This window comes from Carassius gibelio, chromosome B6 (assembly GCF_023724105.1).
Source record: "Carassius gibelio isolate Cgi1373 ecotype wild population from Czech Republic chromosome B6, carGib1.2-hapl.c, whole genome shotgun sequence".
Classification (NCBI taxonomy): domain Eukaryota; kingdom Metazoa; phylum Chordata; class Actinopteri; order Cypriniformes; family Cyprinidae; genus Carassius; species Carassius gibelio.
Window position 1 is genome coordinate 4101082 of NC_068401.1, and position 15788 is coordinate 4116869.

General features: G+C 35.6%; 1 protein-coding gene across 1 annotated transcript in view; it reads right to left on the reverse strand.

The window, feature by feature from the left end:
- LOC127960070 (angiopoietin-4) overlaps positions 1-15308 on the reverse strand; it is a 34331-nt gene extending 19023 nt beyond the window's left edge. Inside the window, exon 1 of the mRNA XM_052559618.1 lies at positions 14638-15308. Within this exon, the coding sequence (XP_052415578.1) occupies positions 14638-14934 (297 nt within the window). The 5' untranslated portion in view covers positions 14935-15308. The remainder of the gene's footprint in view (positions 1-14637) is intronic.
- Between the last annotated feature and the right edge of the window lie 480 nt (positions 15309-15788).

Consider the following 15788-nt stretch of genomic DNA (forward strand, 5'->3'; position numbering starts at 1 on the left):
CAAATATGAAAATTGCTGGTATAGTTCCATATTATTCATAAAATGGAAAACAGAAATGAAATGATAAAAAGGACATATTGCCATGGAAGCCTGCTTCCACCACTGAATAAAAAAAAAGTACTGAAATTATTTGTATCTCTCAATTCTGACTTTTTATCCCACAAATCAGATTTTTTAAACTAGGGTGGTTCCCTTTCAAATGGGGTCTATGTATATACTAGTGGATATTTTTACAATGTATAGGGGAAAATAAGGTACAAATATGTACCTTTCAGGTTTTGTAACTCAGGGTACTGCCCCAGCTTTGTCTTTTTTTTTTTTGGAGAATGTAGAGTACAGACAGTAAAAGTAATGTAATAATACTCAATTCTAAACTTACGTTTAAAAATTGTATCTAATAATGCAAAATAAAAATTTTTATTCTAAAGATGATAACTGGATGTCTTTCTCTGAATAAAATCAGGTCATGTGACAACTAGCATACTAATGCAAGAATCAGTGCACTAGTATTCCACTCGAAACATAGTTAACATGTTATAGTATTCATCACAAATAATACATGAAACTTAGCTTGTCATTGTTATAGCTTTGCTCAGCTTTACAACATCCCATAACCCAAATGTGTTTATCCTGCGACATTGCTAAGTCTTCACAAATATAACATAATTCTACAAACATTTATTCCATACTTAATATATATATATATATATAATGTAGTGTTTCATGTTTGCAAAAAAAGAAAAAAGAAAAGAAAAACAAAGGAAAAAAAAGTCTTGTAGTTTTTATTGTGACAAGACTCAAAATGTTCCAGCTACAGAGACTTTTTTCCCTTCCATTTATTTAATATTTTGGGATATTAAGTTTTAAACATCCTTTTATGGATTTAAGTTGGTAAACCTGTAGGTGTGAGAAATATGGCACAGAATATGAGATATTTATACAGCACCCTGTATGCTGCATAGATTAATTTTATCATGTTATCTTTCCACTTTAATACCCCAGCACGCCTCGCTGCTGACCGGACAAACATGACCTTTCTTGCTTCAGCATGACAACGTGGTAAGACAGAAACTCAGGGTCAAAGAGCACAACAAATAACATGACTAACATGATTAACATGACTGGATTTGAGCTCAATTTAGCAGGACTGCTTTAGTCACAAGGAATTTCTGAGTTGAAGTTTTGTGTTAATACTTGGACCAACTGTACTAAATTGTGGCTTGAAATAGGCCATAGTGAGCAGAAGCAGGTCTGACCCGCAACGAATCGTTCCTGATCACACATCTCCCTTTAAACTAAAAGCAGATGGACAAAGTCAGTGCTGGTGAGTCTATACACGCTCTTTACAATTTCTCAGTTTTTCTAAAGAGGCATATTGATTTTTCCACCTACCTTTTCATTTTGTCCATCTATTCATCATACAAAAGCTAAATGAAGTCAGAAATGTCAGTCATTGATTATCTAAACAGATACAGAATGCATTCACACACTTTGGGTCTCATTTAATACCAATGTTATTTTAGTACCATTGAGACAATGGTATAGTGTTTATTAATATTTAAAATCATTTATTATATATATTTTCTATTAAAGCAGTTTTTTGTGTTTTATTCCATTTAATTTTAATTTATAAATATATAGCTTCATAATTATTTTAGTAAACTCAAACTAAATTAATAAAATAATACATGATCAGATGTAGTTTAGGGCAGCCCTATATAAAAAGATTATTGTGTTTCAGCTGAATTTGAGAATGGTACATTTGACTTCACTCTTGCTTCCAAACTATCTATAAATGAGGTTTGTATTACAGTAGCCTATATGTTAAAAGTATATTAATTGCAGGCACTTCAGGCCCACACACTTGAAATAATTCAGCTTGCAACAGTTGTGAATGCAACTGAAATTGCAAGTAAATAAAAGCCAATGCATCGGACAGACGTGCATTTGATGTACATTCCATCTCCCCTGTCTGAGACAGTCTCCTTCTTTTCTTTTATATTTCACAGGTCAGGACATGAAACAAAGGTCATAACGGGCACATCTGCACATGCAGTCCACATCAGAGTCCATCAGGTCTGTTACTAGAGAGGTACTGTATCAGTCAATGTTCCTCACAGATCTCTGGAAAACATCTTAAATGGAAGGAAAGGAATGTTTAGTAAAGGAATTCCTTTTGGAATTTCTATGATCTTTATCCTAAAGGAGCATATAAGCTCAAATAAGAATCGAAGAAATACTGCTGTTTGATTCTGAGGAAATACATATAATGAATAAATTTATGTCTTTGAATAAATATACTTTTTCACATTACTAAGCAAGGACACAATAACTTGACCCAACATGATAATAAAGACATTTATAATGTTAGATTTTCATTTTAAATATATATACATACAGTATATGTATTACTATTATTATTATTTTTACTTTCTATTCATCAATGAATAAAATGTGAAATAAATAAAAGAATAAATGATTTAGAAATATAACACTCCTATTGGGAACGATGTTTCCAAAACAATGTAGTTTTGTTTTGTGCTACACTGAAACTCTTCAAGAAAACTGCCTTTAGGATTGGTTCCAAATTATGATAGAAATGCCAACAGATATCCTAGACTAAATCTTTTCAAAAGGGTCTCCGAGTGTCAGTTTATTGTAAATGGAAAATTAACAGTGCATAAAAATGACAGTGTTGATGGTTGGGCTGTTTGTGGTGGCATTGAGCCACTAATCCATTATGACAGTGTGCCGGTGACGGGACAGGAATGTGCACATAGACTGGACACAGGGATATTGCCAGCTTGTCCTTCGAACAGCTTAATATGCTTAAATAATTTGTGAACAGTATCAGCATGCTCTCAAATTCACTTGATACTGCATCAACAAGTTTCCTCAGACAGCAATTAGATAATCATTTATCATCAACAATGCATCATATGTTTTTGAACTACGATTAACATTCATCACACAGGCAGCGTCCAGAGAGAGCCCGGATACTCAGAAAAAGAAAGAGTGGGATGCTATGTGTTCCTCAATGGCTTAAGTGTTTAGCCTGATGTCAAAGGGAAAACCCTATGAGTATGTTCATATACAGTACATATGTGTGCAGTCTGGAATATTTCCAGTTTTCTCTTTATACTACAACCCAGTTGCTCAAACATTCAGAGTGAGGTCAAACAGAACACACACAAAAAACACAGAGAGGCTTTCAAAGAACACAAAGATCTAGTCTCTATTCTCTTCTACTGAATGCCCCAAAAATAGCCCCCAGTCTGAGAACATCCTATTGCTAATTCTATCAGCGTGGTTACAGAGAGACAACCCAATGTCACAGCCACTGGAGACTTCAACATCACTGACGTTTGCATGGATTCATTCCACTGACACACACAACCAGATACTGATGACTGCAACAATCTTTCCAGACTGACACTGTATAAAGAGACCGGGGCTAGTTGTCACACAGAGAAGCACCGTCAATAAATATTAACATAGTAAATCTAGCAGATTGACATTTTTCTCTCTTCTGCAATGTAATTTTTTATTGTTTTCCTGGTTTTTTTTCTATTGTTAAACATTTAAGAAATGCCACATAAGTTGTGTAGTATTTCTTAATATCAGAATTTCAAAGACGAATGTGGCATTGTTTTAAACAATATTTTAATCTAATAGTAAAAGTTAAATTGCGTAACTTACATTCATTGGCCCAACAATATCAGTTATCTGTCAGTTTTTACTGCCCCAGTGCAATAAATAGTTTCAAACTAATCTTAATCTGAATTTTTATTCGACTCCGATCAACACGCAGTAGCAATATTTTGTTCCTGAATCATTTTTTAACGAATCAGTTGAATGAATGATTCAATGACTCGTCATAAAAACCTCCTGAATGAATCATTGTGTTTGAGCTAACCGGAATTCAAATATATTAGTTTGCACAGTCGAAAACATAACACGCCACACATACTACGATGAAGGCATGTGGCTTTGAAAAAATTAAAACTGAATTAATTGCATCTTTCCCGGACCATAACAATGTAAATGAGCTTTTCTGTAGTCAATATTTCAAGTGAAACATCAAACTGAGAGAGCAATACATCTGATGTGACAACTAGCCCTGGTCTTCTGCATACATAAATTCTAATGACATGGTTCATCATTATATTTTAAAACTGACAGTTTTTTTTCCTTTAAAACTGTCATTTTTATTGTAAACTCTTCTAGATTGTCCCCAGATGTATTAAACACTAGAATTAGCTTCCGTCTGTTGAATTCATAAATCAGCCAAAGAGGATTGTGGTGAGCCAAATTTATGATTATACTGGACTTTTGGTTATGGCTTTATTATCTGTAAAGCCATCACATCTGGTGAAGTTTCAAAGATTATGGATAAAAAATACAAAATCCAGAGCTGTGCTAAATATATGTTAAGTATATGATTTGCCTGTCAAAGTACATATACGTTTTACAGCACAATCTGATAATGCGATCTGCCAAACAGACCTTCAGGGAAGAAAGTAATCCATCATACTGTCTAGAACATAAGCAAAGGGAATAGTGGATATCATATTATGTCATATTTTACACTTTTATTGCACAAAGTCACCATTTCTGGTAATGCAATCAGATAAGGTTGAAAACGATCCGCAACTGGCAATACAAATAACTTCAAATTCTCAATAACCACTGAATTTTGGGAATGAATCATTTGGCTTTCAGAATTGATTCACTGAGAAGACTTGACTTAAAAGAATGATTCATTAAATTAGACTTTGTCTTAGTTCATTGTTAATTCTTGTTATTATTTTTTAAGGATGTTGTGCAACTGTTTCTGTTATATTCAGGGAAGGGTGTATTTTCAATTTATGAGATTGTTTGTATAATGAGTTTGAATCTTTAATGTTAGTTAGTACCGATGAGAACCTTGTTTGTTTTAATAGCTTAAGGGTTGAGTGTGAGGGTTCATCATGTGAGTGTGAAGTGCATGATGTTCAGCTAAACAAATAAAACTCTGTTTGTGCAAAAGCTGATGCATCATCATAGAACCAAGACTTGGACAGTACAACCGACCAGTGATATTATAGTAATATTTATTTAATATTTTTATTTCCATTAAGATTTTTTTTATTATTTTTATTTATTTATTTATTTATTTTTTATTTAATTTATTTTTAATTACACAGTTTTCATTTAATTTTTTCATTTTTTAGCAATTGTATTGTTTTTTCATTTCTATTTTATTTTTATTTTTTATTTTATAAGCTTTAATCAGTTTAAACATAAATTGTCTGACTTTTCTCGTCAAATATGCTCTAATACAATGAATTATTCACCATATTATGTAATTCTATTAAAATACCTAATGCAAGACAAGATAACTCCAAACAAGCCACTTCAAAAACTGCTGCTTGCTTAATTAATATTTTCTATGATTACTCAGAGGTGAAAATGTTAAAACTATATTTGACTGAGCCAAACTCTCCCATCAATTATGATTAGCAGAGTCACTGCTCCTCTGGAAGGCAACCATGTTTTCTTTACAATTGAGATGGAGCTGCAGCCAATCAGAGAGGGGCTGTTGACCCTGTGGTGGACGGGGGTGCAGCTGTGCAGCGAGAACTGCAGTTCCTCTCTAACATAAACAAACAAACTGTGGGCTAATGCTCAGCCGAGGAACATCCACCTCGGACGACAGAAGGCATGGGTAATATACTGTATGAGGGAATTACAGTCTTTTCCTTTTTGTAAACAGTTAAGATATTATACCCAAAATGTGCTTCATGTGGTCTAAACATCTAACTGGATTTATTAAAGGATGAAAATAAAGGGGAAGAGGGACTCAAAGTTATCTTATGAAGATAGCAGACTGAAGCTAATATTTTGCTATTTTGCTATAATCAAAGTGATTTCTACAAATTAATGAAACAGGATGGATGTTTTAGAGTATCTAATATCACAAAACATTAAAATGTATTTGATCCATTGCTAATATTTACCATGTTTGTGCTGTTGACCCCCCCAAATGATATCACTTTCTAGAGGATCATGTCATTAGGATCTAGCTTTTGTTAAAGGGGCATTACAAAAAGTAACAGGATGGAAAGTGTTACTGAATACACGGGGTGTAGGAGTTCAGTTTATTTCCAGTATAATTAAGATTTTATTGCCTCAGACTTTTAAACCAAACTTTATCTGACACAAAAATTTACTGAAGAGCTGGAATTGCCCTTATAAGATAGGTATTGTAAAATCCATCTACAGATTTGTTTATTATTGATGTGTAGCCATGGAAACGCTTGAGATTTTAGAATGTTTGGAGAAAGAAACAGCCCCATCTGTAGCATCTCTTGTAAAAGCATCACTTTTATTCCATACAATGGATTATTGCAATTGTGTAATGTGACGCTGGAAATTCTGACTGAATCTGCCCACATTTTATATGAAAGTCCTTCACATCAGCAAAAAAAAAAAAAAAAAAAAAAAAAAAAAAACGTGTAAGAAGACACTGTAAGAGAACAAGGAAAAGCACAACAGATGGTTTAGTACTTGAGACTTTTTCCTTTTTTTGGGCTTGTTGAGGGTTGCAACATTAATGGGTTCTCAAGTGGGGACGGGATAGGTTCAAACCATCTATTTCCATGTGATCTACACATTTGACCCTAAAACAGGATGCACATTTATTAAATTGTGCTTTTGTTATTATTAAAAAGCCTTTTTAAAGGAAATTTAGGAAGACAGTTATCACAGTTTTAAGGATGTTATGCACTGCATGCATGTGGTGTTTGTGGTGGGGGTAAACTGCTGCTACCGGTTAGTATGAGTTGACTTAGAAAAAATGCCTTTGATCAACCCAAGACAAAACACTGTGCCTCATAAGAACAAACAGCAAACCTCAAGACTCTAATCACTCATCTGTAATCTGCACAACTCAGCTGAAGGAAGAACAATGAGCTAATGTTCTGGAATTAGATTCAGCTTTAGTTCCAGGTGTGGGATGCAATCTGGTTTTTGAGGTTCAGTCTAATTGGAGGCTTCAACTTTAACATTAAAATGAAAGAATTCATTTAGTTTTGGTTCACAATATGTTACTTTATTAAATGTATTTTTAGATATATATTTTTTTACATGTTGTTGTACTATCACAGAGAGGAATAAAATCACTTTCCAGAACATTTTCATTCACTATTCCTTGTCGGTGAAATGATCTTACCAACATAGATGTCTATCTTAAAGCTAACGTGTGTAATTTCTGCCCAGTGTTACCAACTGAAAAAAAGCTTTTACATAAGAAGGATGATGTTGAATGTAGATGCATACATGAGAGAAAAAAATGAGAAGTGATGACTCAAGCACCCATAAGCACATGTCTCAGGACACTCGAAATGCAAGACAAAGAACAGAGTTTGTGTCTCTAAATCACTTTGAATGCAGCCCATGCTTACTGGAACCATGTTTGCTTTGGTCCCTTATCATTATTGAGACAAACTCCAGGATATAAGCATGATAAGGTTCTAGGATTAAGATATAATAGCATGATTGTATAGTTAAATGCATGTCAAAAAAGTCCATTAATTAGAATAATATCAGTATTCACATATAGCAAATTCAATGCGATATCACATTTATCAAAAGTGTGGAGGAAAAAAGATCCAGCATCTTCTGATTGGACAAAATGTAATAGAATGTGATCAAATACAAATACTTTTTAGAAAATTAACAGACCAAAAGATGATTCATGGTTTAAAAATGAGTTTTGTATTTGATGAAGTGCTTGTTTTGTTTCAAAAGGCATCCGCTGAGCAAAAGGGAACAGTAAAAGTCAGGGTACATTCAAGGGCGGACGAATGAGATCCTCTTGGCCAAGCCAAGAACACTATGTTTTCAATTCTACAAAAGGCCGTCGTATGCGCCCATTATTCCATAATTGGTCCTAAAATCTTATTTTGAGTCAGTAGACTCACACTAGTTCAACCACACACACACACACACACACACTTACAAATGTCACACACACACACAAAAGAGTTAAAGGCATAGTTCAGTCAAAAATGTTAATTCTGTCATAATTTACTTGAGCTGCTTTCTTCTGTTGGGTACAACAGTATTTTATTTCATACTAAGGAAGTCAATGGCTTCCATCAACTATTCAGTTTCCAACATTCTTCAAGATATTTTATTTATAAAAGAAACTTGAAACAACCTGAGGGTGTGATGTATAAATGATAACACAATTTTCATTTTGGGTGAACTATTCCTTTAACATTAACCTTATCATAAAATAATTCATGATCAATGTCTAGCTTCTAAAACAGTTTATTGAAAGTACCAAGTAAACTTTTGTGTTACTTATAGAATTTATTTACTTTTACAGTACTTTCAGAGTTAAAAACTTTTTTATTCAGACAAAAACAATTTGAAATGGACAACAAAAAAGGTAATACATTGTATTACATTGCAACTTTATGTAACTTACAGATCACATGTAGCTTATATCTCACAATGTGACTGACTTCTTATATAGTTTATAATACGAAATATTAAAAGGTTAGAGTTATATGAACCTCAATAGACAGCAATGGACCACGATCAAAGTCCAGAAACGTAATAAGGACATCAATAAAATAGCCCATATGACATCAGTGGTTCAACCATAATTTTATGAAGCTATAAGATTCATTATAGCACCCACATTTGTGCGCCTTAAAAAAAAAAAAAAAAAAAAAAAAATATATATATATATATATATATTCAACCATTTCTTCTCTTCTGCATCAGACTTCAACATGCATTCACAACAGTACCACGACACATGCATTGACTGTTTTAACTATATCCATAGAACACTGTAGTTATGTCGCTGTCTATGCAGAATCATAAAGTTATGGGATTTCATCAAAAATATCATACTTTGTCTTGTAGATGAAGAGAGGTCTTATGGGTTTGGAACAACACCAGGGTGAGTAATTAATGACGCAATTGTTATTTTTGGGTGAACTAACCTTTTAAAGTCACACTGGGAGATTTAAAATCAAAATGACAAGAAATACAATTGAAATTGGAAGATATAAATTAACTAGGGCGCAAAACAACAACAATGTAAGGTCTTGAACCGTGGCAGTAATATTTCAATGACAGCTGAATGTGTTCAGTAGATAAAGCGCTGGTGCCAAAGCGGCTGTGAAGTTCAGCTCTATCAGCGAGGCTGTTGTCGCTCTGTAGGAGTCCTGGCTCCAAGGGAGATCTCCTAATGTTTACTGATGTCAGTGAAAGCAACACAAGAGAGCCCATGTCCAGCTCTTCCCCAAGCCCTGCATCTCTCTTTGCTCTCAAAGACACTTCCCCAAGAATGATAAACATGAGCGCAATGTTTGTTTAACAAAGCGAAGCCTTCTGCTGTGATCTGAGCCAAACTCAATATACGAGCAGGCATAAATAGAGACGACATTTATAAGAGACAAGAACGCACACATTTAGCACATTGTGTGTATTACTCAAACTCAAAGTCTCGCCGTGCCACCGGACTTCTGCAGAGATCCGAGTTCAGAGTGGACATTGAAATACTTGAATGCAATTTGGAGGCGTTTGTGGCGTAAGAAATCATTCGAAAACGATCATAGATTTTTACAGAATAAACAAGAGAACTAATCAGAAATGACTAGTTCTTGGACTGAAATGTTATGTCACAATCAATGCAACAATCTCCAATTCTCAGGCTTCCCTAACATATTTGTGATTCTCCCACAAGGGTATGACTTTTATTTCGAGCTCCTAGAGAACATTCCTCAGAGAAACATGTGCTCTGAGTGAGCGTTTGATGTGTACGGCTCAGATTCGGTACGTTGATAGCAGCAGTAATCAGCAGTTCAGCCCTCGCTCTACTCCCAAGGAAACCCTGCAACTGTGGCGTTTTACAGGCTCATTAAAGACACTGCCGATACATTGTAAACTCAGCAGGCTTCGTGTTTTCCCATCCTCTGCTCTGCTCCTTCTATCTTTCTCAGTTCACCACTGAGGACTGATATGCACAATAGGCCAGAGAACAAAAAACTATTAGCTGAGACGCCGGAGGCTTGTTAATGTGATGTTGCATTAGGAAAAACAGCATGTATTTAAACCAGTCACATGCTGAGAAGTTTTACCGTTCTTCTCTTCTTTTAGTATTTACTTTCTAGCTTTCGTTTTCTCTTTTACGAAGAAATAATTGAGCCACCTTTGCTCAAACAGCTTAAAGTAGGCCTACATTTGGCTTTAAATGTTGTTTTTACAGCGTCCTTGGAAAAGAGCATTGATTGCCGAGTGATTAATGCATAACTGTTACTAAATTGCAGGTCTTGTTTCAGTTATGAGGCCTGTTGACCATTGCCATTGTGCTGAATTGCCAACAATAAGGCAAGCATCACTATTATTATTGCTCAGATTTAGGGTTAGGGATTTGAACAAACCCCTAACGATAAGTATAATACTTTGCTGTGTGGTTGTCCTGCACAATTTGCACTACAGACGTGAATCATACCTCAAACCGTGCAGCTTACTGAGGAGAGCTGGGACTTAATTAAACTTTTGATGTAAGCATAAAACTAGATTATAGTCTCAAAATCAACACTTATTCCAAACTTAGTCCAAACATTGAACAAGTTGTGTGTGTGTGTGTGTGTGTGTATATATATATATATATATATATATATATATATATATATATACATATATATTATACACTTGTCACACCCCTGGACTCATTATGTTGTGTTTTCCCTCCATGTGTTCCCTTCCCTATGTGCTCAGTATGACCTACTTTCTGTCTTCCCTTGATTATGTCATTATGTCCAGGTGTGTCTCCTTAGTTCCCTCATTATCCTCGTTAACATTAATGTTCAGGCTTTGGTTGTCTGGTGTTGAGTTTACATAGATGTGTACGTGTGTGGATTACGCTCTCTGTGGATTATTAAAGTCTTTGTGTTTCATCTTCGATCTCATTTCGATTTTTCTGACAACCGTGACAACACTAACTTTCAAGGCTTCATTTAATTGATCTAACATAAACAGGGATATTGTGAAATATTATTACAATTTAAAATTAGATACCACATTTAAAAACAATGCAATTTAAATGTGATGCAAAGCAGAATTTTCAGCATTATTACTCCAGTCTTCTGTGTCACATAGTCCTTCAAAACTCAGTTTAATATGCTGATCTGGTGATAAAAAGCAACATTTATTATTCGAAATGTTGACAGTTGTAATGCATTTAATTTTCAGGATTTTTAGGTTACTATGAAGTAATCATAATATTCTAGTTGTTTTTATACAGTCACTTTTGATCAGTTTTGATGTATCGTTGTTGAATAAAGTAATAATTTAGTAGTTTTAGCATTTTTATTTATTTCAGCAAGCAAGAATTTAGGCCGGTGTTGCTTTGATGAATGAATCGTTGTGAATGAATCGGTTAATGAATGATTAAAAGAATTGCTCGTAAACACATTCACTTGTCTCCATCAACATTTTTCCTGTTTAATAAAGATGTTTTCACAGCTTCACGTTAACAATTCCTTCTTTTCCTCAGCTCCATTTATATATTTTTTTCTATACCAATCAGAGAATTAAGCCAAAAAGCCTGTGAATAGAAGTGAAGGTTTAATTCAGAATTCAGCTTTTTGCCTTAATGCTCTGAAGGTTCTTTTCTTGTTATTCAGCATCCAGTGAGGCTCCCTCTCAAAGGGGTCTGGGGCTTTGCCATATCTCAGGCTGCTCTAAATGGGACGTACAATCACTAATCCCTTGGCCTTTGAAAAACTCTTTTCCAGGGAGATCTTTGGTCTACGGCCATTACACAAAAAATAAGCAAAGACTTCAAATAGCTCCTCATGCTTTCCATGCACTCCTATACTCCATACCCCCCCGCCCTTTCCTGTTAATGGTGTCATATACATGGCATGTCTCCCATTGCTTGTGAATGCAGTTATCAGGTAAGGGGTGAGCAGCAGGAGCTCTAAGAGGGCATATCCATTTAGTTTCAGTCATTTGCCAGTAAACTAAACACTCCTCCTCCATAAACATTTTGTCCAATTATACAGCCGGAGCAACACCAGCTGTACCAGGCCCTCAAAGGATTTTAATTAGCTTACAGAATACCTAACATTCAACTCAGCATATTTATCCAGTTTAAATTATTATTATTATTTTTTTGTTAAAAATGCATGAATGTTACAAGAGCAGCAAGTGTTTATAATTAAATGACTCTTATCGCAATCTGACCTCTTCTTAAACAGAGTCAAGGGTCGTGTCTCTTTCCTGTGGAGGTGCAAGCCATCTCCCTTTGAGCAGTATTGATTGTCAACTTGGGTGGTGCACTGAATACATAGAGACAGATGCAAAACATGCTCACATACGGCAAACTTTCACTCTACACCACAGCACTTCATCTATTCATTAGCTCAATTAATGTCACTGAGAAAAGTTCCCTTGAAGTGCCAATCAAAACTTGCATTCTTCACATTTGAATGGAGTAATAAATCACTCTTCAGTCACTTATGCAGATCAAATGCTTCTCTGGTTTTGTCATCTGGCTCCTTTTAATTGCCACTTCTGTATTATTACTGAAATCAGTGTTTCATCTGTTTATTCAGATGTGGAAGTTCTTGCAAGCTCACTTTGATTTCTGAAACTGTGCTTAGTCAATGCACTTAGCTGAAGCTGCAAATATAGTCTTGTTAATGGAAATCACACATGACAGTTCCAAAAGCATTGGAGGTCTTGGAATCCGTCAAATGGCTGAGTCGCCTCTCAACAGGTCGTGTTTTTGGAAACAATGCAGTATGGAGTATTCAACCACTTCTTTCCATTCTATTTTGATAAATGGATTTGCATCGCTCAGCTTCTCAAACCAGCTCAGCCAACATCTACACCTGGCCAATTGGCCAGCATCTGCACCCTTACAGATCAGCCATCTGAATACAAATGGGCTACAGGTCTTTACATCTGGAGTAGGGGTGTAAGCCTTTGCTCTGACCGGTAGTCTGATAACGATAATTTGCTAAATGATGCAATGCATCATAAATTCTGCAGTTTGGTCATTATATTAATTATTTTATTATGCTTAAGACCCACATTCAACTACAGGGACAATTTACTTTTACATTTGAAAGTGACCTTTTATTTAGATAATTCATTTTACACAATAAATTATAGGCTAATATTTGTTTTTATTATAAGAACTGAATGCAGAATACATTGCGTATTGTTAATTATAATCTATAATTAAATTCTAATACACTAAATCTACCTTGTCAGAATGCAATGCACTAATTCAGTGTTTACGCTTCCTTCAAGTCCTTCTGGTAAGTTCTAATAATTAGAGTTCAAGGTCTGAAAATATTAAGAATATTGGTCAACTTCATATTTATTTTCCTCTTTTTCTCAAAGACAAAGCATTTTTGATGCTATAGTGCAGCAAAACACGTGCATTAAGTGAGTAATTGATGTATCAGTCTGGCACTTCCACTAAATGAGGAGTACTTTCTGGCAAGGTTTACCTCTAATTACTCTAAACTGTGTACAAACTTAATTGCACCTTCAAAACACTAACAATTTAAACCTAATTATGAAAAAATCCAATTGCTTTCCCCATTTTCTTATTTTATTTATCATCCTGCATAAGACTTGGACAGTTGAGGCGTTCACAACTCATAAATACAATCACTCACAACATGACTTGAAGCCAGCATTAAAGCAAAGACAAAGCTTCTCTGGTGCTAGTGCAGCAAAAAATGCACAATAGGTGAGTAATTTATGTATTATCTTGCATTTTAGTATTCTAGCATGGACAGAGAGGATGATGGGAAGTGTAATTGTATAAGCCTCAACCCTCAAAACCAGCTAAATGATCAGTATTTTTTTTCTTTCTTTCTTTGCAAGCTTTTCCTCTATTTATCATCATTAGTATGCTAAACTGTGTACAAACTAAATTGCACCATCAATATTAACAATTTAAACTTCATTATGATGAGTACCAGTTGCTTCTGCCATGATTTTTTTAATTGCCATTCCTCAGACTTGGAAAAATGTGTCTGCAAGTCATTAATATTGTCATTCCTAACATGACTTGAAGGCAACATTACACCTTCACTTGAAATACTGGCAGCATTACAGTCCAACTTCATCATTATTTTTTATTTTTTTCAAAGACATAACTTTTTTATGCTAGTGCATAAAAGGATGCACATTAAGTGAGTAACTTATGTATTATCTTGGATTTTGGCATTCCAGTATTGCCATAGAGAATGATTGGAAGTGTAGCTTTATTGCAGAAGCCTGTCACCTCTTAAACCTGCTAGTATTTTCTAGAAAGCTTTTCCACTATTCTGCACCATCAGTAAGCTAAATTGTGTACAAATTACACTGCACAGTCAACATTAACAATTTAATCTTAATTATGATAAATACCGATTGCTTCTGCCAATAGACATTCCTCAGACTTGGAAAGCTGAGAATAAAAAGAAAAAACTCGCATCTCGTAAATATTATTCCCGACATGACTTGAAGGCAGCATTACAGCCTGACTGAAACACTGCCAGGTTTGAGGAAGTGAAGGACATAATAACAGAAGTCACCTGTGTCTCATTATGAGGTCACGCTCACCTTCTGCAGCCACTGCGTGTTGTTTTCCATGGCCGACTCCAGATGCTGCAGCTTCTGAACGGGCCACTCGCCATCAGCCGGCGGGGAGTCCCGCTGAACCACGCTGGTTCCGCTCTGACAGCTCTCCATCTCCGGCAGGATGAAGGTGTAGCTGCACTGGCCTTGCTGCACGCGGTGAAGCTTCCTCCGCCTCTCGCCTCCCCCACGTCTCCCTTGACCGGTTCCGTTTCCGGAACTCACCAGACCAACGGACGCCAGCAGCAGTGCCAAATGCCAACCACCTCTGGCAAACCTCATGGCAGCGGGAGCAAAAGCAAAGGCCACCTGCGGTCAAGAGAAGGTGCCAACTCAGTAGTTGGAAAAACACATGGTTGGATGGGGATGAAAAGGCTTTTTTGACTCTTCTTCTCTCTTCACAGTTGGATTGCTGGACCAGAATCTCCTGGTTTTCACGAGGTTCCCCTGAAGAAATGGACACAGGCACTGAGCCTTGAGTAACCACAACACACACTCACTGATAGATAAGAAGTCAAAGAAAAAATTCACGGAGAAGCGGAGACAGCCTGTCTAAATGAGTCTCCCAATCTGTAGGCTCTTAACACGAAAGAAAAGTAAACAAAAGAGGAGAACTCTCCTTCCTATCCCAGAGCGGTGTGTGAAATGACCAGAGCGAGAGAGTTCTGCCCTCTTATCTGGGAGCGAGGGAGTGTGTGGAGGAGCGGGGGGAGGCTGAGGGAGGTCTATTAACACACGTTCTGTCTCTCGTCTCTTCTGCAGCATTTCCTCACTCCCGTGGCCCGGAGGATAGAGAGTTTCTTCTCCACATTTAGAGCTGTTCTGAAATTGGTTATGGGTCAGATTGTTGCTCATTAATGCCAAATTCTCCACATAATTCTCTCTTAAGAAATAAAAAGGATGTGCACCATTGAGAAATGGATGGAGAATGCTTTTTAAATTCTATTTCTGTTTAAGAATTTGAACTGAAGTAGAAATAAAATATGCATTGAACTTTGATAGTTAGGAAGAACAAAAACCATATTACAGTAAAATTACAGTAACTGTAAATTTAACAGGATATGCACTTTTTAAGGACAAAACCTTTGAATGTTGGCATTTGAGAGAGACAGACAGATAGATAGATAGATAGATAG